The sequence below is a fragment of the Passer domesticus genome, chromosome 2, assembly GCF_036417665.1.
Source record: "Passer domesticus isolate bPasDom1 chromosome 2, bPasDom1.hap1, whole genome shotgun sequence".
In the NCBI taxonomy this organism is placed as follows: Eukaryota; Metazoa; Chordata; class Aves; order Passeriformes; family Passeridae; genus Passer; species Passer domesticus.
In genome coordinates this window covers 39,991,682-40,016,989 of record NC_087475.1, presented here as the reverse complement: position 1 = coordinate 40,016,989, position 25,308 = coordinate 39,991,682, and the positions used below count along the sequence as shown (strand labels likewise).

The 25,308-nt window shown below is 38.2% G+C and overlaps 1 protein-coding gene across 10 annotated transcripts in view; it reads left to right on the top strand.

Annotated features, from left to right (window-relative positions):
* PCCA (propionyl-CoA carboxylase subunit alpha) overlaps positions 1-25,308 on the top strand; it is a 269,372-nt gene that overhangs the window by 151,949 nt on the left and 92,115 nt on the right. For all 10 annotated transcript variants that reach the window (XM_064408352.1, XM_064408356.1, XM_064408351.1 and 7 more), the window contains one exon: positions 12,552-12,654. In XM_064408352.1, coding sequence (XP_064264422.1) covers positions 12,552-12,654 — 103 coding nt within the window. The remainder of the gene's footprint in view (positions 1-12,551; positions 12,655-25,308) is intronic.

The following is a 25,308-nucleotide window of genomic DNA, read 5'->3' as shown; positions in this document are numbered from 1 at the left end:
TTGGGATAGATGTTGCCTTAAGTAAAAAATACTTAATACTGATTTCTGTTGTTTCTTTGTAAGTATTCAAAGACTCGGATTTTTTTCCCTGGATCTGTGTTGAGACTGCTCATATGACATTTTCTTTTATGATTATGGATGATTCTTTAATATCTTTCACAGACCATTCTTTTCTGTGTAATTAGATGTGGTGCTTGGAGTTTGTTTTGGCTGTGGCTTCCCTTTAACATATATCTTCAAAGCCTGTAGTGTGAGAAAGACTGGGCAGGAAAGAACAGCACAGGACCTCGTTCTTTTGAAACCAGGGATGTTTACCTATGGACTTAGAAAGGAGATGACAGATCTTTATCCTGTCTCTCTGTGTTGTTTAGGAAAATTAGTCTTTCTGCAGTTAGTAGTGAGATGATACAAATAAATTATTTGCATATTAATTCCAGTTTTAAAAAAAATGCTTCAAAAAAACCTGGGTTCCTAGGCTTCAAGCTTTTGTCTTTACCCCTGTATGTTCTGATATGCGTTTCTGAATCTTCTCTCTCTGGGATGATGGTGGCAGAGATGGTGACGTACCTTGGTGACACAGTAATGATTTTCTCTTGGCCCTGCTGCCCATTTTTCTACCAGACACTGAAATTTAAAGTAGGTCCTCATCTGGCTGCACCTAGCTGTTAGTGTCAGTAGACAACTTTACCCTGTTTGCTTCCTTGAGCTAGTGAGAGCACTTTTCTTTAAATTCTTTGTTGCCTACCCTGCTGTCTCCCCTGCAGCAAAGCCTTTATTCTTGTTACTTGTATCCTCAAATCACAATCATTTCACAATGCTTACTAATATTAAGTCCTTCTTATTCTTCTATTCACTGTGGTTTTTTTCTGTTCTTTGATCTCGGACATTGCATGTCTGCCTCTACTACAGGCTGCCTCTTCCCAAGACTTAACATGTGTATTTAAGTGAACCCTTTTGAGTAAGTAGGCTCAGGGTGGAGCATAACTCTGCAGAGATAAGGACTTTTGTGATTTAACCCCAGCCACCAGCTATGAGGAGAATGACCTCTACCCTAGCCAAAATCAGCACACAAGGCTAGTTTGTCTCATCCAGGACGGTCCAGAGGGGTTGCAGTAAGTAATTTGCATTTTAGAAAAATTATGTTGGATATAAACAAGGAAACTTTGGGCTGAGGGTGAACATGGATGTTGTGTATGGATTCCCTCAGCAGGTGAATGCGCAGGAAGTATTGGGGCTGAAGGCAAAGTTGTGAAAACCAGTTCTGAACATCAACTTTAAGTGTCCTCTTTCAGTTGCCATACACTACAGCTGAAAGTGTATTTCAGAATATTTTCGATCTTCCTTATGTTTTTACAACAATTTTACTTCACATTTTAGCATTTCTGTTCAAAATTAGTCTGTTTTTTTCAGTCAGAAATATCCTAATGTTCTTTTTAGCATCCTTTTGATCACATACAACTTGTTTATTCATGCTTGTTTATAGAATAGAAACATTCACAGAAAAATGTATGTGTATTGGGTTAATAAGAATTGCAGTATCATTTATGTGTAATTATAGTCATTAAATAATAACTGGATGCATAAAAGGTAATGCTTAAAGAAAGTTTTTTCCATAGCATTTTAAAATGTACTTATGTAGTACATTTTAATATATTATGTTATTTATATATTTAGGATATTTATTATTTTTCTTGTCAATTACTGAACTGCACTGATTAGTGCTAATTGTCTGGGCAAAAAGGAAAAGGAGGAGATGGAACTTACAGTTAAGTACATTGTAGAAGTGTAACTATATTCTTATGCTCTTCTTAGACATTTAACTTTCTACTGTTTATCATTGAATATTGGACTAGAGGGATATTTAGGACAGTCAGTACAGCCATTTTTATGTCCCCATTCTGTCCTGATCATGATTATGCTAAAATAAACATAATCAATAAGGTTTATCCCACCTGCACAGCCTGGCTTCTCTAATTCTGACCTTAGTCAGCAGAAAGCTTAGTGAGCAAAAGTTTTTGTATTAGTACTGAGAATGAGGCACTAGCTGTTACAAATTTTTTGTCCTTCACATTCAACTCTAGTTTAATAATTCTCAAATTCCTTCATTCAGGTCAGATGTATGTAACTTTAGCAGAGTTAGAAGCCCATACACATTTTTTTTCTTATTGTCTTTCTTCTCTTTACTTGTGAGACCATAATATGAACAATGGAAAATGTAAGGATGAAAATACATAGACAGCAATAGATATTCATCAACTTTTGAATATGTATCACTCTTAAATTATTAGATGCCTGTGTTTCTGTGGCCAAGAGTTGTAGTGCCTAAGTAATGTAAAAAATATAGCTGAGCATTACCTAAAGGTAGTTCAGCCAATTTTAGGTCTAACTCATTGTGAGAGGTACCTTTCTCTTTGCATTAGTTAGGAAGGGAAAAAATGGTTAATATTAAGTGCTGAAAGCTCAGTGGTGCGAGTGCCGGATGTGAGCTGGAAGTGCAGGGGGTGATGTATGGAAGGTAATGAGAGTCACTGAGCTCTGCTATGTGCTGTAATTGTCCAGACATGACGTACGAGTGCTCATTGGAGATAGGCATGTTTTATGTTATCTAATATAATTTTTAATGAACTTTTGGGGGGTTTTCTCATCTGCTATGTTTTTTTCTCTCTAACTGAACAGAATTAGTGGCATTAATCTGTTTCATAGGAGTCTAGTGCAGAAGAAACAGAGAACAAAGCTTCAGAATCTGTGAAATACGCCACATTTCTTACACGTAGTGGGGGAGGAAGTAGCTGTGACGTTGCCTGCTGGAAACTAGCTTGAGTACGTCTAGCCAAATGCTGTAATCATATTTACCTGTGGTTTGGTAGATACAGCGTTGGTAGCTGTGTTGACACCCAGCACTAGTTCTTGTGCACATAGTTTGAAAAGCCAGGCCTTGTCTAGAAAAACATAGAGTTCCAAATGAATCCCAGCTCTTGGCCAGCTTCTGTTTCTTACACTATGGCACATAGGATGGCTAGCAAGGAAAATCTGGTCATCCTTTTGCAGGACTGTGGGCCATCCTGAATGTGCATTCTGTATACTGTCTGAATTAAGTTTCTTATAGAGGAGAAAGCACAACAGAAAAATGTGATCAATACAGCTGTATTCCCAAACTGATTTCATTGGCATAGGATGGTTAAGCTCTTGGATGGACTCTTGGTTCTGCTGCAGCAAGTTTATGGGAGGTGATAAGTTCTGTGTGATGGCTGAGCTCTTGCAATACTCTGGAACTCTACTGAAATCTGGTGCAAGCTTTGTGTTTTCCAAGATGCACAAAAACATAAGTGTAATTCTATTTTAAATAATATGCCTTTGGTATATTGTATATCTGACAGACTTTAGAGAAAATAGGTCAAATCATGAGTCCTACAAAGTGTGGCAGAAATTCCATACTTCTGGCAATACAATCTGGTTAGCTCCAAGGGGACTGGCAGATCAAAAGGGTGAGACCTAAATGAAACTGTAAACCACAGGAAAGACAACATTCAATATGCAGCTCTTAACAAAAAACTCAAAAGGATTTTTGGAGGTGGTGTTCTCTAAAAAGGTGCTTTCAGTTTGGCCTAAGACAGGTTGGGAGTTGTATTTTGGTTACCTAGTATAATTTAAAACTTTTCCTTAGTTTGCACATTGTATTCCTTGTGGGCCTTAAAGAAGGCCAGTGTTCTTGCTCTCTCTGCTGTTGCCAAATTTCCTCAGAGATGGCTTTATTCTGATGTCTTTTCTTTTCCCTTAGCCGTAGTAGTTGTCTCAATCTTGATAGTGTTCCTCCTTTAGTAAGTTCAGCAGGTATTGAAAAGTTTCACTATATTGGGTTTTAAAAACTTTGTTCTTTAAGGAAACACTGTATCTCTGTTGTTAGTGCCTGTGGGTCAAATGTGTATCTCTGAGTAAGAAAGAGATAGGTTAATGTGGTTTTTTGGATTAAGTTTGTAAATTAGTGATAGTTGAGGAAATGGCAATATGTTCAAGAAGATATTATCTAAAAAAATAGAGTCAGCTCAGGCCACGATTTTTCAAAATGGAATTTTAAAATTTGATTGTAAAATATGCATTTTGTCCTCCACAATTGCAGAACAATTTTTCAAATATGCTGCACTTCACAGTATTTTCTTTGCTTTCAGCTGTCAGGAGCTGGTAGGTATTAAACACTTCTTAACATAACTTTTACTGGGGCAACTAAAGAAGAGGAGTTGAGCTTGAATTTAAATGTCACCCTTTTTTGGTTTTTTTTTGGTTTGTTTCTTTTTGTTTTGTTTTTTTTTTTTTCCTTTGGTATCTAGACTAAATACTGAATTTAGGATTTTGAGGGAATGCAATTGCAGAAATTGTCATTAAGATAAAAATCTCTTCATGTGAATAAAGGATTCTTCAAAAACTAATCTAGCTGTCATTAGAGAGTGTGCCAGTACAAGTGTACCATCTTGTTCATGATGAGGAGCTCATACTCTCACTTTATGTATTTGATGTTTTATTGGATTTAGTCTAGTCTTGTGAACTGAATGCCCATTTGTGACTGGAGTGTGCTGGGTGCAGTTCTGGAACCTGGTTTCTGCCTTTCTTCATCACAAAGAGACCTGATTTGCACATCCCAAGACCATTCTGCAGTGTGATCCGAAGCAATCAAAGTGCAGGTGGTTGGGACAATTTGCTTTGAGAACTCCTCCTGATCTGAGGTACAACACTGATAGTCTCACAGCCTCTGTATATTGTCCTGTTACTTCTGAGTTATCACACTCTCCAGAACTTCTGATACAAAAGGAGCTGAATAACTGAAATTCTGAAAGAAAGGGTGACAGATGAAAGCACTAAATGTGTTTTGATTCAGGTTTACGGCTGTTAGTGGCAATTGAGCTCAAGATTAGTAGGCAGATTTCTCTACTGAGATGAGTACAGCAAACCTGGCATGAAGTTTGCCTGGATGTTTCAAAAAAAAAAAGAGCGTGGAAAGTAGTCTTATATGTAGAAGTAAAATTGGATTATTTCCTTATCAAACTTACATGTAATTTCTAATCACTTTACCTCATTTTCATATTAGTAGCTTAGCATTTCCTTCTGCCCATTTTTTATGTGGACAGCAAACCTGTAATATTCTAAACTTAATACAAAATGAAAAATAGTACATTATTACTGGGAAGAGCCCTTCTTTGAATGGAGGTGTAGGAAACAGACTGCCAACAGGCAGCTACAGCCCAATGCCATCATGTTGTAGGAAAGTATATAACTGCTACTGGATGATGTTAACAGAGGAGCTTTAGTCCTCTCTACTCCATCACAGTGGCTTGTTCTGAAGCTCTTTGCACATAAAAAGAAAGTGAGATAATTATTGGAAGACTATTCTTAAATATCTGCACAATTAGTTTCTTTGCTTAAGGAAATAAGGGGAAAATTGTATAGGAAAAGGCGTTTACTGTTTTTCTTTTACACAGTAAATTATTATTAGTTTTGCCAACTGCCCAAATTTCTCTTAATAAAAAAAAAAAAGATGTTTTGGAAAACAACAAAGTTATGAAATGAAACACTTTAATTGGAGGAGAAACAGCCCCAACTTTTTTGATGACAAACAGATTTTTCTCTCAATAACAGTTGTTAGCATGTACAAGTCAATATTGTTGACTGATCTGATTAAAAGCACCTGCTTGCAAGTGGTTCCTCCTTTGGTAAATAAAAGATGGTTGAAAAAACAGATTAGAAGCACAGACTTGTAAATTATACTAAAAATATATGTCTTTTCTCTGTACTTGTGAACACTTGATTTGATTGTTCCTTGCTTCTTATTTCACAAATGCTTGCAATGAGACAAATAGCAGGGTCTCTTATCCAGCATTAATGCTTGTGGTGTTTGCTTTTTCCAACAGAAACCAAATACTAAAGTAGGCCCTAACATGTCATAGGACAGCAAACCAGTTTCAGATATATTTTACATTTATTTATTTGAAATTTTAAAGGTATGCTGTTGCCTGCTGAAGTGCTGGGCAGTCTGACACTTTTCTGTGACTGAGAGGTCTTAGGCTCTGCTGGCAGCTCCCAGGGTTACTGTGTTTCCTGCAGCTTACTAATGCTAAGTGCATAGAAATTTCCCAGCAGTAGGATCAAGTGCCAAAACTTTTTGTCTCAAAGAATGCAAACCTGAGTCTCCATGAATTCTCTGAGCCTCCATGAATCTCTCATTCCTTCCTACAATCAGCAGGCTAGGGTGTTGAGTTCCCCAGTGCTTACCTGGGCCCTGGCTCTTTCTCTTGAGAGATGGGAAGTGGATGTGAGCCCCCACAGGCTGAGGAAGACTGATAGCATGGATCTTTGATTCTTTGAACGTACACTCTGCAAACGTGACTTTGTTATATCAAGACAGGCAATAACAGCAATCCTACTTCAATTACCTGATTGAGTTAAAGCTAAAAGAGCCATGAAAGATCCTTCAAGAAGCTTAGAATTGTTGTTTGCTTGTATGTTTGGAGGATAATTTCTTGCTAAGACTGTGGAGACAGCTTTGGCAGAGGAGCTCCTAGTTCCTTGCCCCTGCCAGGCTGCTGAGGATGCTGGCTCTAAAACATTGGGGTTAGGGTGTCTCTCTTCGCAGGATCCGAGATTTGCATATTTAGAGACCTCCACAGGGGAAGCAGGTTAGCCAGGGTGAGCTCAGGTTCTTTGCAAGGTTATTAGTTAAATAGAGATGAAAGGCACTGAGTCATACCCTTAGGTCTGGGCAGCTAAATTCACCCTAGATTTATAAGTGTTTCTCTGGCCCTCATCTGGGTGTCACTGCTGAAGGCACTGGAGGTTTTTGTTGGTCACTGCATTGCAGGCTCTTATGTCAGTGCAAATGGCTCAAAAAGCTTCTGTTAAAGGAAGAGGGAACATCCAGATGTATGCTGTTCTGAATCAAAGCACAGTGCACTCCATAGCATCCTTTTAAAGCATTGCTTTTTATTTTATAGTTTACCTTCCATGTAATTTTATTTTTCCTGTGGTCACTATTCAAATAGAGTATAGGTTATAAATATGCATATTTGTTATTGATCTCAATGTGATACGTAAGAAAATGTAATGTAAAACCTTTTTGATAGAACTGTTGAGTAATTCTTTCAGCCTTTGTCTGATCAGCTGGCACACAGGCTGGTAGAGGTTATTATTTTGTATGACATATGAAGAACTATAATTTAGTCTAATGATGGTATATTTTCATATTCACAATGAAAAGGGTACATGTATATGTATGCACATATAAAGCAGGAAGAAGGAAAACCTATTTTAATGTAAAAGGGCACATGATATGTATAAATGGATCAGTCTGAATATATGTAGAAAATGTGTGTGAATAGATACAGAAAATACTTCAAATTGCTGAATAAAATATTCCCAGATTCTTAGGTTCCTTGCACTTAATTTTTGGTTCTTAAAATAATCCTGTGAAAGTGCTGCTTTTATCTTTTCTGTGTGATGATGAACTTTTATGTTGGAAAGTGTTGAAAGTACTCAGATACTAAAGCTTAGATTTGTGTTTTGTTTGGCAGTACACTTCTGTTTAGAATTCTTTTAATCTATCCATTCCCTGCTTTTATATTCATCTGATAGCTGAAGGTTCTCTGAAGGATATTTCTTTGCATATGAACTTATTAAACCAATAATGCTCAAACGTGTGAGATTTACTTCCCTTTTTTAGTTTTTTTGGAGGATTTTTTTGGTGGTTTGTGGGTTTATTTTTAGGATTTTTTTTTCATCGCAAGATAGGCTCTTGTGTGAGTTGTTTAATTTCTATTTGCCTTTCTTGATTTTTTTTTTGGAGGGGTGGGGGGAGGGCAGGGAAAATAAGAAACAATTTATATGGCAGATCTAAAGTTTCATTAAAATTGCTTATGCCCTGTCCCAGGCATTTTAAGTGGGCCATCTGTCTAAACATCTCTGCATTTTTTTCTGATCATTTCCTCGACTTATTCATGAGCCATGGGAGGGCTCCTTTGTAGTCTCCATGTAGCTGGTTCAGTCTACCCCCACTGAATACATCTATGTGCTTGCATAACATATCTTTTCACAGTGCTGGAAATTCTCTGAACTTGGTTCAGATGAATGGCCCACTTTCTGAAGGTCTTTTTTTCTCCCTTTGCAAGATTTGTATGCAGAAACTGACCTTGGTGGCTACAGAATCCAGCACATTATTCTTGATCATTTTACAGGCCACCTGCTGTGAAAGTTATGATGAAGGATTTCTTAATGATTCTTTGACCATTAACATTGTTTTAAGTCAATATTTCACTTTTATTTAACTGCTGAATAGGTAATTGCACAATTGAAAAACAGCTTTATGGAGTGTCACATAATGTGGTTTTCAAACGCTTGTAATCTTTCAAACGGGAGGATTTGTTATGATAGTTTGGGATTTCTCTGTTTACATAAAGTATTATGCAGCAAAAATATCAGAAGTGAAGAGGAATTTGTGTTTTCCACCTCAGCATTAGAAGACATATTTTGAATTTGAAGTATAAAAATCTGTACTCAATTTTCTGATCCTTTAGGAGCTGGTGACATCCTAACTCATTTACATCATCAGTGGTAATAGGGAGGGGGAAGTTTATTTGCCACAAACTGCAGAAAATTGTAGTTTTTATTGAGTTTCTTCTATCTGATTGATTGGTGACAATCAAAATGGCCAGGGTAGAGTTATTACTTGATTTGCTTTTGTGAGTGTCTGTTTTCTTTCATTACTTGTTTTTGACTAGAATAGATAATAGTTTAATTAATGTGTTCCATGAGCACAGTAAGTATGTGTCGACCTAAAATTTTTAGCAGTTGTCTGCTTTTCCTCACTGAAAACTTGCAAAGAAACCAGGAGCTTTGGTTGCTGTGTTATTTTCAAGTGTCTTCCTCTCCCACACACGGCATTAGGGGGTAAAAGGGACATAATAGGTTTCTACACAGACTACATCTCTGGTTGAACAAACAGCAGTAGAGCTTGAAAAGAAATAACTAAGACAGCAAATGCTGCTGTTTTTCTTGTTGCGTTGCTTACATGTTTTTGTAATTGGTGCTTTGGAGTAAAGCCTTTATGACTTAAAGCCAGGCCATCACTCTTCAGCTGTGTTCCTATGCTTGTGATGCTTCCCCTTAGAAGGCAATTTGGAGTGGAGAGGTTCAGAACTGCCCATTTTAGTGTGGAAGGAGTTGATAGCCCCCTTCTCCACCCATCTCCTGTTGTTGTGACTGCCGTGCTGCCTTTGCTGTCTCTGTCCCTTTGTGTGTAATGCTCCTGGCAAGGATCAGCAGCTCACAGTTCTCCATGGCCCTGCTCCCCATCCACCTGGCACTCATCTTGCTGTGAAACTTGTGCTTCTTCCTGCAGGCAGTGATCTTTATAGGCAAATGAAGTAATTTTATTGGATGATATGTCATTTGCCAAAACTGGGAGAAAAGGGAGGGCATGTTGAACCCTGGGGAAGACATACTGTGTGGATTCTGAATCTAGGGTTGGAAGGGAAGTGCCTTATGGATTTTTTTTTTTGTTGTTTTTGTTTTTGGTTTTTTTTATGATGGCAAAAATTGCACTATTTTTATTTTCAGTGGGATATTTTTTTCCTGTGGATACAATATGTTGGATTTAAGCCTATTATGTAGAATTTTAAAAGTTCCATATTTTGAGAGTAGCCAGAAGTTTGGGGAGTTTTCTGTGAACCTAGTGTGAAATATATTCAGAGTTCAGATGCTTTCTTTGGGAGGACTTAAAAGTCTTCTCAGCTAAGGCAGAAACCTTGGCCAAGAACAAATATAATTTCCCATGCACTCAGATGTCTCAGATTAAAAAAACCCAAAACACCATAAAACAACAGAAAACCCCACAACAAATCTCATTTCCTAGCCTGGTAGAAACTTCTGCATTTCTAAAGTAGTTCATGGATGTGAGCAACTTCATTTTCATATTCAACAAACTTAGACTTTGATCCTTACTTTTGGACTTTGTAATCCTTATTTATATGAACGTTCCCTACCCTCAAATCCTATCAACATGGAGTCTACTACAAGATAATTTCTTTGAAAGGAATTTGGTTTAATGAAGAAATAGGATTGTCATGAGCTGATGTATATGTTCTAGCCAGTGTCAGTTATAGTTACAAAACCACAGGCAAAGCTGATTAGCAAAGCTGAGAAATGTCCCTGTGCAAAGGGATCTAGCAATTCCAGGAGGGAAGTACAATTTGCTGTATATTTGATGCAGCTCTGGACCTTGCCCTCCTGGCCATTGGTGTTGCAGAGAGGAGTTATGTGGCTGTTTGAAACCCAGGCAAAGCAGTGATGATAGTTTTGCCTTTCAAGATGCATGCATCCTGTTTGGAGATACACTTGACAAAGCTCAGCAAGACAGGACTGAACAAAAATAATCCCTGCTGGAGAACAAGGCTGTCTTTCCTTTGATGGCCAGCAGCCAGATTCATGAGGTCACTTCCAGTCAAATGCAATATGAAGCAGGGCTGTGCCAGCAAGGCTGTAAGGAATCTCATGACACCAGTGAAGCAGATCTACTACGCTGAGTTTGTGATGTGGTCCTAGTGCTAATGTAAGAAATGTGAAGTTGCTATAAACCACTAAATCCTGTTGGTTGTTTCAGTGGAGTGTCGTGGAGAACTTAACCAGGTGCTGCCTGTATTCCTCCTTACTGGTGATCTGATACCAGGAAGTGCAATGAAAACATCTCAGCTTGCTGCCTGCTACCTGTGCAGGAAATTCCTCTTCCTCTTCTTCAGGAACTCCTATGTCTGTCACATTTCCTATCAGCCAGTCTAAATGTTTGGTGACATACAGGAATTCCAATATGAGTTGCTGAGAAATGACATTGCACCCAATAAACCACAGAAAACTCCTCAGATTTATTATTTTGACAATTGTCACTATATTAAATGTGAAAGGTAACGCTTGGCATTGTTAGCATGGGAACAGGTTGTTTTCAATATCTGTCTTGTGAACTTTTAGGGTAGTGATAGAGGTGAGCTAAGGTATTTGGTGAAATTTGATGTAGGTCTTACTTGGCTTGCATCCAGAAGTAACTAAGGATCATTATGCATCTATTTGTGTCTGATATATTTAGCATTTCCATTTCCCCTTTCCAGGCACATGGCAAGGCACAATTTTTGGAAGCTCCTTGCCTCATTAAGTACTAGAAGTTGTGCTTTCTTAAGTTCCAGGTATCTAAAAACCTAAAGTTCTTAAAATAATTGTTGAAATCCTTGGCAAGTCAGCATATCATCCTTGGCTTGGACAGAATTTCTCCTCCTGTGGCCTCTTGAGGCCTCACAGGTGCTTCTCCCTGTTGATTCCACAGGAAGCCTGAGCACTCTCTTTGGTGACATGTGGTTCACTGGTCACCTGAATCCTCTGGAGGATGTGTGTGGTATAACTTGTTTACTGGTTTTAAGACTCTGCAGGCTGCAATAAAAGGTGTAGTAAGTGCTATAATGTACATTAGATTAATGTTATAGCAGAAATGATCCTTAAAAGTGACATAAAGGTGATAAAATTATTATCCCTACAGATTTCTTACAGAAAAATCTAAACATGTAAGAGTCAATGGAAGAAAAGCTATACCAAAATGTGGTTTTGTTTTAATGGAGTGTAAATCACACCTTCCTGCCTTCCCTTTAGGCCATGTGGTGCATGCTCATGGTAATGTATGGTGACCACTCATTAGAAAAGTTGTAGTATACTTTTGGACACCAGTTGTTATGGCAAAGTGGAAGAGACTCGAGACATTAGAATGAGGAAATGGAGAATGAATATATATTTAAATAAAATAGCTGAAAATTGCATGTTTCACTCTGAATTTCGAAGAATGGAGGCTCAGTTCTCATTCCTTTGCTGCCAGGTGTGTGCTTTTTCAAGTTGAAAAGATTCAGGTTTCCTGTGTTACTTGATAAATGGTGCAGCCACAGAATGCTGCAGGAATTGGTATAATCCTCCATGTGAGCTGTGATGATACATCATTATTTTTTCAGTATGCTTGAAGGGCTCTGTGGATGAGATACTTAAAAATGTATATGAGTTATAAAATTACTTGTATTACTTGTTTGGATGAATCTTTTGTCTGTAATTGGCTTTTAATTAAGGTTTACTGAGAATGAGATTAAAGAAATAATGATTATATTTTGCCCTTGAAAAGACTGCTCCAGTTATCACTGTTGCTATTCTCCTGCCAACCCACTTTCTCCTCTGCTTTTCATCCTGTTTGAGCTAATTTTGCAGCAAGTGCTGGCTGCATTCAAGGGCCTCCTATAACTTTATCAGCATACCCAGTGTGTCAAGGCAAATCTAGAAAGAAAGTAAGAGTGTATTTTCTCCTTATATGCTGTTTGACAGAAAAATGTATTTAGTATATATTTTTTTTCAGGTATGCTCTCCAACTGTGTCTATAGATTAATGATATTTTATATCCTTCAGGACCATCCTATGAGGCAAGTGCTTCTGGTTAACTTGGGAGAAGCATGAAATCTCTGTTAAAATTTTTCTTCTGTCTGTTTCTTTTTTAGAATTCCTATTGCTGAATCAAAGAGAAGTAGCTGGGAGCTCTCTGTGCATCTAGGAGATGGAATTTACCCAGTTGCAGTTTCAAAGCATGGCTCATCATTTTCTGTAAGTTCTGCTCATTTTCTAAGAAATTCAGTGCATTGAGTCAGTATATATATTATCCTTGACACCTGCTGAAATTCTCCATATTTTCTTTGACTGAGGATAGATATGTGATTTGTCTTTAGTAGGCATTGCTGTTAATTACCAGACAAGACTCTGACAGTTGAATAGTGCTAGTGTACTGAGATATTTCTCAGGGCTCATGCCTGTGGAACATTTTTATGTATAATTGTTTATTAAATTAGTTTCTAAATTATTCTATTTAGTGTCTTGTTTGGAAGTAGCATCTTATACTCTACTGTAAATATATGAGAGCAAGAAAACAAATGCAATGTTGACAAAAATTGCTTTACCTTAAGCTAGAGTTTAGGAAAGCAAATCAAAGATCCAAGCCAATTGAATTAGCAATCATACTGGAATGGCATTATTCAGCACTCTGTGGTAGAACTGTATGTGGTCATAGTCAAATGCCAGTGTTTCAGGATGTGCTTATTCACTTCAGATGAATGTATATAAACTTTTGTTTTTTACAAATGTTCTAAGTAATTGCTTAAGCACGTAATGTTGTCAGCATGAAAGGCAGAAGGACAGACCATGACAGTAGAAGAACAGGAATGCTGAGTTCGGTAATTCAGCCGTTCAGCGGAATAAAGCCAAGACACAAGCTGGTTGAAGTATTAAGAAGATAAATTTGTCGGGAGAACTAATTTTTATGTCTGCTAATGGTGATTCCAGAACCAAAATGATATTTATTTTTTTTTAAATTGGCCATTGACTTGTATAGTATTTGTTGACTCTTAGGCAAAAGGTTTCAAAAGGGTCTTAATAAGGTGGATTTTCTTAGAATGGCGGTGACACAGCTGCTTGGTAAATTGTTATTTCAGAAGCAAAGGCCAAGTCTGCATGACTACATAATACTCTACATAATACTCCTGACATCCTCTGAACTTGGATGCAGCCCATTCAAACAGAACACCTCTGTCAGATTTCAGCCCAGTTTAGAGTTGGGCTGGCACTGGCTTGTGTGACAGAGATAGTCCTTCCCAGGAGCAGTCATTGCCCTCAGCCTTTCCACCTTTTTGTTGCAGCACAAGAGCTGCCTGCTGCTGTGGGGATAGCCTGCTGCTTGCTGTGAGTGTTGCATAGGCCCTGGATGCAGTGAGCTCAGAGATCTAATTCCCATAGTTAGACTTCTCCAAACCAGGGAGCTGTTTAGCACAGCCAATTACAAAAGCATACACCTGCATACGTGCACACATTTTGTGAGATTTTCTTGAGTCCAAACCTGTCTCTCACTTTAAATGGAACTGCTAACAGTTGTGATGTCTTGCAATAGTATGAGAATTACAGCTAGTATAAACCAGTTTGACAAAGTGTATGGGAGTCTGATTTTTGATCATTTGGTTTGTTATTCAAACAATAACAAATGTGAAAGTTCCTTCTCATATCTTTGTGTCTCTACAGTAAATTACTGACTGCTTTTGCCTTCTGCTAGGCAGGGAAGCAGGAGCATGCCTCAGCATCAAAGAGTGGGTGCCTAAGCATTAAGTGTGCCAGTTTAGGACCGGCTGTGTGCCTAAAAGCCTGGGTCAGAGAGATTTGTGACAATAGCTTTTGCATTTTATTTCCACCCTAACCATGCCTGTATACTTGGGGAAATGTAAGTCCTTATTTATTTGTATCTGGAAAATACCTGGTGAAATAAATCACATCAAGGAAGTGTGTTTCACTTAAACCATATACCTATGAAGATACAGTATATTAAAAATTGCACCTGAGCTTAGTTATGTAAAAAGCAGGTAACTATTTTTTAATAGCAGGGTTGTTTAGAGTTAAACTTACTTTTATTGTTACTGGATAAAATGCGGAGGACATGTTATTCTTCATCAGTAATTTTTTTTTCCTGGTGTTCTCCTGTGATTGTGGTGCAGATAAGAGCTTATAGTAAATACAGCACCGTCAAAAATATGAATTGTTATTCAAAACTTTACAATGGAAAACCAACTGCCTTCAAACTTCAAAGAAGACAAGTCAAGACTAGGAATGAGAAATCTTGTTTCTGATCAGGAGGTGTAACATACCATCAGGAAAAAAAGGGGAAATTCAAAGCTTGCTTTATTAACTTTGCTGTCAGAAACACAAACCTCACTTTTTGAACTTCTGCATTTACTTTTTTGCTATTAAGTTGGTGTGACACAGGCTCCTGCCTTTGTGGGTTGTGTCCCCTCATGGCATGTGACGAGGATAGCGGAACCTGCGGCGCAGTTACTTGGCCCAGCGGGAGGGCCACCTTCACATTCCCCTTCAGGAGTTTACTCGCGCTGCAAACTGTGCTTTGCACAGCGGCATTTGTGTCCCGATTTACTCTGTTTACCACAGGACTCCTTGTTTTCACTGTAACTCTGCTGCTCTCCCCAGCCCCAGCTCCGAGCAGCCGGCTGCGCCTCGCTTCCCGCGGCTCCAGCCGATCCCTCCGCAGCATCTTGGGCTACGGGTCATCTCTCGTTTTCTTCCTTGAGCAGGAGATTCCCGAGGAATTGTGCAGTGTTAGCTGCTCTTCGCTGCTCTTTATTTTTCAGAATTTTGAGTTTTGAAACCATCTGTTTTTAACTGTTTTGTTTGTAACAGAGGTCTTTGATGGGGGCTGGCTTTAGGCCACTTCAGCAGTCTTGCTTCCCAAAACTGAAGGATTTAAAGGATAAGTGGTCAACAAGTGTGAACGATGCTCTTTGCCTGAAGCACTACAAACAAAAATATTAATTTTTATGATTCCAGTAGAGGTTGAAAACTTCCTTGAATTGTAATTTGATATATTTTCTTTTAAAATAGAAGTAACTTGGTTTTTATTATGAAGCCAGCAACATGTATACTAGTACTTAAGTTTATATAAAATTATTATTAGAATTTTCAGTACCAGACAGTTGTTTCTGGTGATATCCTATCAACGTAGCAAATGCTTTTGCAATTAAAAGATTCCAATGACCTGACTTGAGAAATAAAATTTAGCAGCTTTGGTGGGACCTGCTTGCTTGTGTACAAAGAACTTGCCAACTAAATTGATGTAAATGTCATTTATTCTTTTTTTCTTTGTTCTATATATTAATTGCTAGAAGAATCTTTAAAGTAACTGCTTGTCATGTATACCGCTTAGTTTTTCAGAGGACAGATGGTCAGATTCTTAGCTTTGATTAGTGTTCTTCTTATGCTTAAAATTTTTTTTCTTGCCAATTGAATTAAAGATCTTACAGTCAAGATTGCTGCTAAAATAAAATTTGAAGAAAGAATACCTTCCTTTACATGAGACAGTAACAAGCAATGCAAGACAGCAACAAGCAGCCCAGAAGCATCCCACCACCAGACTCTGGAATCTTTTTTTTACTTCAATTACAAAGAGGAGTTTTTCCCTTTTTGCCATTTTCAATTGCTAGTCTGGGTATCAAATGTGTTTATTTTATGTTTTCATTGATTGAGATTTGCTGTTGAAGGTTGGAGTCTGTTCTTCCTTTACAAAACTCGACTGTTCTGCACGGTATTGAAGGGTGGGAGAGACAAAATCAAATAGGAACCTCAAAATATTGAGGAAACCTGGTTAGCTGTTTGGTTTCCCTGCAGCGTATGAATATGGTCCTTCAAAACCACATGTCAGTCACCAAGGATGGTCTAAATCCATGTGATGGTGGCATTGTTTATTCATATTATGGTTTGAGTTAGAAGGGACCTTAAAAGTCATTTAGTTCTAACCCTCCTTCCAACATAATTTTAGTTCACTGAGGAATTTGTAACTGTATTCTATCCAATAAACTTAATTCTTGAAAATCTTTTTGCCATTATCTGTTTTCTGATTATTTGCTACAGTGTAGGAATTCTCTGTCTTGAGAATTCTTGGTTGATGATTTGCTTGTTTTCTCTGCAAGTAGTTGTTCTCCTTTTTCATGTTTGAAAACAGTCCTTCCTGTTAGGGTTCTTCATCTCTGTAGTAAATGCATACCTTCCCAGACCGCTTAGCCTCATCTTCTCATCAGTTTAGTTGTCAAAGAATTTCCAGATGTTTTCAGTTATAAAGTAGCTTCTTATCATTGAAGTTGTTTATTTTTTATTTTTTTAAGCGTAAGATGTCATAGTTCAGAAGTTACTTTGGGCAAATGGAAATTCGATATATTTCCAGAGGGACCTGCATAGGTCAAATGCTGAATAAGAGGAATAGAGAAAGCTAAATTCCTTAATTCAGGTTGTTACTAGAAGGGGTACCATTTTCACAAAACATTGGATCACTTCCTAAATCCAAAGTTAAGAACAAATAAGTGTAGTACAGATATGAAATCTTCAGAAAAAATTTTTGAAGCTTGTTCAGTCCAGTTGGAAAGAAATGTTTTAAATCATTTTTAGGAAAAAACCCAGTATTTTCCCCCTATCTTTTTCTTGAGAAGTAAAGAATTTATTAGATAATATGTGGGTGGAAAATCAGCCAGTGTACCTCTTAACATTTCTAAGAGAAAACCTATTGTATAGCACAAAATGCTAGCATAAAAATAGAATCTAAAGCATTACTGTCATCATTATTTTAATATATCCTATATGATCAATATAGAGTAGGTGCATGTTTATGTGAATGCTTTTTTTAGTTAGTGAATTTGTGTTTATCCAATTACGATTAAGCTTTGACTTCAAATTCACATATAATGAACATTTATTTTGGAGAACTTTGGTGTATTCATTTACTGTAAATTTCATGACTGACGGGCAAGTTTATTTGAAAACTACTTCAGGAAATATTTTCATTGTGTTGTAAATTTTTTTTGGGGGGAACAAAGAACACTACCCAAAAATCAAACAGAAGTATGCAAAGCATCAAGTGGAACAAGGAATAGTATAATGGAAAATCAGAGCAATGATACAGGAAGTTGCTGTAAGCAAGCTTAGTTCACATTTAATTCCTTAAACACAACTGTGAATGGAGTGGGATAGTAATTCAGTGCATATTAAGTTCTGTCTTTCCAGTAGTCCATGTAGAAAAATAACATTGCCCATCTATCACTATAAAATTATTAACCTTGTTAAGAGAATCGATAAAATGCCAGAATTATTATTACTAGTATTTCACATTTCTGGTATGCTTCAGGCACATAATAACTAATTGGTCACGTGAAAGAAATATGAGTGCTGTATTAATAGGGATGAAAAACAAATACCTGTAGGAATTAAAACAATAAGAGGGGCAGCCAGTTGTAATAAAAATTAACATATATCCCTAGAAGCAGTAGATTAAGACTTTTGGCTTAGTCTAGTTTTAAGTATATATTGCATGTTATATATTTGAAATAAACTGTATTGTTGTTCCCATGTCCAATATTAGTTTGAATGAAAGGGAAGTGCATGTCTTGCCCCACACTAGTGGGTGGGGCAAGATCTGTTAGATAATCCTTACAGCTATAAGCAGAGAACTTTCCGTGCCTTTTTCCACATGGTTTGCATTATATTGTCATATACCTACTTTCAGTCTCTTAGTTCAGGTTCAGATCTGGAGCATTTTCTGTTTGTAAGATCTGTGTATTGTGTATAATGTCCCTTCAGTGCAGTATGCATACTCTAGTGCTGTGGTGGGAGCCAAACCCCTAATTTCCATGCTTGGGAAGCACTGGCTATAGTAGTTGTGCTCCTGCTTGATGATGGACTCTCTTCCTTTACAGGTCCTGCATTCCTTTTTCCCTAGTGACAGATTTACTGTAAGGGTAGAAGTTGCCCTCTCCTATCCTGGTGGGGTGGACGGCTGCTCCTGGGAGGCAAGCACTCTGCACTTGAATGTTTCAACCTGAGGAGAGCATTGCTCCCTGAGTTTTGACTCTGTGGCAGCTGCTTTAATTGCTACATTTCTGTGACTGCTGACATTGTGGTTTTTAAATGAAAGTGGCCTTGGCCTCAGTATCTTGTTGTGAACTCAGTGTTTCTGGTATGCATTTCCACTCTGCCCCATTGAATGTCTCAGAAAGTTTAAGTGCTGGGATCCTTTACATGTAGTAGAGGTAAATACTGAGTATACTTGTATAGTATTTGTATGTACTTAGGTGTGTTTTTGTACTAAGCCAGAGGAGAAGCAGAGTGTGTCTGGATTGTACAGTTTTTTAAATACCATGCCAGTTTAGCACTAAGTATTTGATGGTACATATTTGCTTTGTAAAGAGAGATTTTTGGCATGGGTTTGTATGTCTCAGATTAGTTTGTTCACACTGTACTTCATAAGCATATAGAAAAAATACCTACATGGTTGGGAATTAAAATTCCTTGAGCAATGCATTCACGGTGTGGCTTTAAATATGCTCTTCCCTCTGTGTCAGAGCAGTGCAATAGCTTGGTTATGGTCATTTCTGGAGATTTGTAGTTGTGCTAAAAACTCACAGTACCCTGGTCTGGCACTGGTATGTAGCCTATAACACATTTCTAAAAAGAAAATGCAATGAAAAGTCTGAAATGATAAAATGAAAAATATTTTAAAAGCAGGCATGGTCAGTTTGGATGTATATTTTCTGTGTATTAGAATCAGACTTCACTGCTTTAAAATATATTCCTTAGTAGGCAGAGGAAGAATTAGGTTTTTATAATGATTTATTTAAAATTACCTAAAGAAGAGTTTTACCCATACAGGTGGCTTCATAGCATGAATTCCTGTGGTATGAAAATAGAGACTATGTTCTTTCCTGGGTAATGATCCAGTGGTTCCAGGAATGGCAGTGAACAGTAAACTAAAAAATAAATTAAAGCTCTGTAACAATACAGAGCAGTAACATACCATTTTCCTTCTTCAGGAAGTCATGTTTCTGGCATACAGAAATTGATGTGTCCTCTCACCCTTCAGTCTTCCTGTGGTTTTTTGGTGTAAGACTGAAAACACCTTGAGGCGTGGGTGCTGCTTCAATTTATTTGTGTGCCATGCGCACTTGACATCCTGCAGCACAATATTCATATAATGATTTTCTAATTTCTAAAAGCAGTGCTTACATGAACATTACTTGGATGCTTTTCTTTACACTGATTTCTCATCCAACAAAACTGGAAAGAAAATACCCAACCAACTCCTTCCTGCGCCCAGAAACGCCTCCAACATCCCAACCCCTCTTCCCAAATTTTGTAGAATGAATAGATTAAAAAATGTTGTGAGCTCCTCCTGCTGGTTCAGCAGAAGCAATAGTTGCATTTAAAAGAATGCTAATATAGTGTTAAGAGCCTGGCTTATTACCACAAAAGCCATAGTTAACTCTGCTGCTCCTGGATGCTGCTTCAGCTTTAATTCCATTCTCTGAGCAAATTTTAGCACATTTAATATTCAGTATAAGACTCTTTTTGGGGATCCCTTGATGCTTTGGTGTAAGGAGGAACTACAAAGATGTTACTGTTTTGAGTTCCTTTCTTAGCTCTAAATTTCTTTGCTGCTTTTTTCCCCCTCCTTTAATTTTTAAGTAAGCCAGACTATTAAAATTACTTAAATGTAGCTTTTATGGCTTATGAAAAATAGTGCTCCTGTCGTGGATAGATGTGCGTCAGCTGTGACTAAATGTTTTGATGTAGTCTTCTCAAAAGATAGACTAGAAGAGCTTTCCTTTGAAATATGTGAAGCAGTTTTAGACACAGCTTCTCAGATGGATCTAATTAGTCTTTCATACAGACTGGATGTCCGTTTGTTGCAGCTCAATTCTCATTTCATTCACCCATAACTAGAAACACCTCGCTTCAAACGTGTTTCTTCAAAGAAAGAAGGGTTTAGGGTTCCGTGTTTTACTGCTTTTTGATGTTGGTTTCCCTTTAACTGAGAAGACCTTATGTTTATACAACTGTTATTATTAAGAAAACATAGCTTTGTTCATGAGAGTTCATTTGGTATCCATGTTGGCTATTGGTGGCAGCCGGAGATCTGTGGAATAGATCTTGCTATACAAGACTAGCGGGACAGCTGTACGGCTGGCTATTAAGCTTGTTGTAACAAAGATTTGAATGCAAGCAGGATATTCTAATAAGACTATGGAATCTGGCTTGTGGGGAGATAAAAATGAAGATTAGAGTACAAATGTTTGGGCCCATCGATGGATAGCAGTCCCATTTGTTATTTATACACAGTATAATGTCACCCAAGAGACACTGCGCTCTGTTCCCTATTTAGGATATGTTTACATGGCACAGTTTAGTGCAGCACAAAGGAGCCTGTGCTGACTAACCTAGTCTGGGCAGTGCTGCATTAATGCTGCTGTACTGCTGCTAGTTGGAATAACTTGTTAAGAGCTGGCACGTGCAACTCTGTATAACAGTGCGTTGTGCCGTGTCATGATGCTTCTGCAATAAAGAATGTAATTAAAACTGTAGTGGGAAGTGTCTGGTCAGTGTTAAATAATCAGTGTGATACTTGGGTACAGCTGTGGTTGATCTTCAAGGAAAATGAGTGGAAGGCAAGATGGCAGATGTTTTGCTTGTGTTTATCCTCCACTGGCTGCTTTGTGGTCATGATGTCATTTAGTGGAGTTTGCAGGAACACGCTGGTGGCGCTGGCTTTACTTCTCTGCTTTCCAGAAATGTAGCTGAGCCTGTTTTGCCACTGGACATTGCTATTTATTTACCTCTTATCTTCCCTGTGAAAGGAAGGGCAGTCCAGCTTCAGATGGGTGGCACCTAGGACATGTTGATAAGAGATGGAGTGGGCTGCAAGCAGACTCACACTGGTTTAACTGGCTGGTCTGCAGGGCTGTCTCTTGGGTCTCTGTTACTTGTGCACATCAGTAACTTCACCACACTTCTGTGTTTGCTGGGAACCACATATTATAGTACCTCTTCCTGCCCTGTGCCTCACCCAGTTGTTTCCTCCATTTGCCTCTCACCATGTCACCCTCCTTTTTTTTCAATCTTCTGTCTATGGAACCATCACAGTCCCCATTTGTCCTGCCAGAAAGCAGAACTGGGTCTGCTGTGTATTCACTCACAGGTTGGCCAGTCCAGCTGTCTGGACAAATTGCCCTTGTCTGTCCAAGAGCTGAATGGAAGCACTCATTTTGTCCACTGTGCAGCTTTTCATTTTCATAAAACTTAAAGGAATTTTAACATGTCTGGTTAATACTGACCAGTCAATGGGTTCAGAAGTTGAGTGTGTGCTGGGAATTTTGAGGAGGGTCATGCAAATAAATTGTGCATTTTGTTAGCCTCTTTTTCCTTTTGAGATCAGGCTAAAGGTAGTGTTACTGAAAGGGTTAACAGAGAAAACCAGGCTGTTTGGAATGCAGGAGGAGGGAAATTATTATAAGTTATTAACAATGAATTGCATTTCTGTGGCTTATCAAGAATAGAAAAAGGAATCAGATTTAAGTAATAATCTATTGTCAATATTTGCTGTTCTGGAGAAAATCTACGTATCTCGAGGACATACAAGAAATTTAAATCAATTGGAAACCAAAATAGACCTGTAGATCCATAATTCTAGAATTATTTCAGGTCATTTGTGTGTTATTTGTGTGACCAGTGTGGTGGATTTACCTTGGCTGAAACACCAGATATTTAACAAGCTGCCCTATCACTTCCCCTCTTCAGCTGGACAGGGCAGAGAGAATAAGATGGAAAGCAACTCATAGGTTGAGATAAGGCAAACAAAGGAAAAGACACAAGTGCTATTCTCTGCCTTCCCATCAGCAAGTGATATCTGGCTACTTCTGGGAAGAATCCATTCCTAAAAGGTGATCATGCATTCAAAAGCTGTTCCTTCTGCCTGTTAACATATTTTTGCTTACTGCTACTAATGTGTCATTTTTCAAGTCCTGCCTCTTTTGAGTTTGTTCTGGTTTCATTCCTCTGATTAGTCCTAGTTTCCATTCCTCAGTTGTCTTACCTGGTTCATGCTCATTGTCTGGCTAGTCCGAGTCTCCCCTTTGGACTTCCACATCAATTGGCAATCAGTCTTGGTTCTCTTCTATAGAACCCTCTCCTTGCTGTGCCCTGCTCCACAGGCCTATAGGCTTTCATCCATGTATTGGTCCTTATTTTCCAGGGCCTCAATGTTAGTTTTGCTTGTCCCATTTCTTCTACCATACAGTCTGTTTGGTAGTTCTATTTCTAAGATCGCTCTCTCATTCTTTAGGTAGTTCTCTCTTTACCCTCATCCCGTATTTCTAGCTCCTTCTTCCTGAACAATCAGTGCATACTTCCCTTGCTTCCATTCTCTGAGATAGGCTTCATGTGTTTCTGTTGCCACTTCCATTTCTTTCCTCCATTTCTAGTTTTCTTGCTCAGTGAGTTTCCCCCTGCCTCCTTACTTCTTGCTCCAAATTTTCCTCTCCGTCTTTTCTTCTCCACCTCTCTCCCGGACACATCTAATCTTTGTCTCAGCCTGCTTTCTCCAGTTATGGGGCCCTCAGTGTCCAGTTTTGTTGTGTGTGGGTTCTTTATGCTGCTGCTTCTTGCTTTGCTGCTCAGCCCTAGCAGGTGATAGTCTTATTAGTTTTATGCTTGACCTGTTATTCTACAATCCAAACTCACAATTTCAGTGGGAACAGTGTTCCTCCCCAGGCTAGTTTATGTTAAATGCAAGGAAGAATCTTCGAGACCTGTGGGTATGAAGTGTGGTGACCTACACATATAGGTAGGCTTTGCTTTTTGAAATGCATAGAACGTGCCCAAAATTATGCAGGTTGTAGGAGAATGGTAGAGGTGCATTCCAACTGTTTCACTTTCCAGGCAGATTTTCAAGCCTCCATTCTAAATCATAAAGATATTTCAGCCTTGCATAGAAAAGTCAATAAAATTTAGTAATTTGGCTAAAAATGTACTCTTGTTCTGTATCAGAAATAGCTGCATATTTCTCTGTGAAATTTCTCCTCTCTGAAATCACTCTGAATGACTGTTCAGCCTAAATAGAATCCATCTGAGTTATAAGAAACTGAAAATGCAGTGTGATAATGGACAACTTTGGTACTAAGGCTCTTCCCTTCCCTCTCATTCTGTAGCTGTGTCCCAGCCCCACGCCTTTTGGCAGGCTCTTCCTCTGCTTCTCCCATGCTCCTGTCTTCATTCCAACCTTGTCTTTCTGTTGTGGCTGCCCTCTTGTTTCCACCACCTAACCTCTATCAGCTGTTTCCTTTATTGCTGTAATCGCTGTGTATTTTCACACAGTGACCTCTTTGTCACTGTTGGAGCAGCCCAGCTGTTTGATGGCAACAGACTAGTTTGCATGCATAGTTTATCCTGTTTTAATTTAATATTTTCTCCTACTTGATAGAGGAGGAGGGAAATAACCATACATCCTTTATATTAAGCCAAACTGGCATCTTGATTTTGGTGATGGTGAGGTTAGCATACTGTTAATTTATAACAAACATAATTTTGAATAACTTAGCTTCTTTTGTAGTACTTTTATCAAGAAAATTGCCAAAGGAAAGCTGCATTGGTGGCATATCATCATAATAAAAACACAGAATGGCTTGGGTTGGAAAGGGCCTTTAAAGATCCAGTTACACACAGACTCACCTGTGCCACGGGCAAGGGCATCTTCCACTAGAGCAGGTTGCTCAAAGCCCTATCCAGCCTGGCTTTGGACACTGAATATGCAATAAGCAAGAATGAAGACTGATTTTGTTGTCTAAAGTTAAACAGCAGTAAATGAAGAGAAGAGTAGAGATAGACAGATAGTATATCCAAATCTCAGAAAACTGGAAACCTGAGCTTTCTTTGTTTAACAGTTAAACAGACCAAGAGCAAAATCAGCCAGAGTAAGATAGCAGCAACTTTCAAGATAAAAAAAGAAATAGATTCTCTCCTTTAATGGGTTTTTTCCTCTCCTTGGCAAAGGAAAACTTGCAGAAATAGATGAGTTAATAGGAGCAGAGGGGAGAGAGCCAAGGGATGGTCACTGTCAGTCACATCAATCTATCAGTCTGAACAGCCAAAGTCTGTGGTGAGATCAGGTTGTACTGGCCCCTTACTTGGTCTGCAGCTGCAATCCAAGGTGAACCACTGGTGATGTAGAATTGCTCAGGCTGACTGTGCAGACTACGAATCTTCATTACTTATTTTATTGCAGTTTATAGAATAAATCCCAATTCAAGAGATGTGGTTTGGCTTTGTAAAAATGTGCTTGAAAAAAAATGAAGTGCCATATGGCTGTAAGGATGAGTGCTTTACGAGTATTACAGAGTGGGATCTTTTGAACCTGTTGAACAATTCACATTTCCTGACAGAAGCTGGTTCAATAGCTATGGGTGTGTCCCAGAAAATTCAACATTAGTAATGCTTTCCAGAATAGGTGGGAAATAGTTTTGAAAATGGTAGCGGGAAGTATGTTCAATGTTGCACAAAACTGTTATTTTTCACTCATTTGAGACTATTAATGTGCTTTACTAGATCTGCCTGGCTTTCTAGGGATAGTCTTCAGATGGAATTTTTTAATGGTCTCCATTAGTTTATCATTTTAACAAGTGTACAGATAGCTAGAGTGATTAACAGATGAAATGACTTCGGAGTATAAATTCTCATTTGGTCTTTGAGGTTATATTTCATCTCTGTTGTATGCCTTCCTAATTACAAGCATATTTCAATACGTACAGTTAGAATTTTAAAGACATATTATTCAACTTCTCCAGATCGGAATTAAAAACAACACGGGCTGACATGTATTATTTCTTCAGAATCTGATAA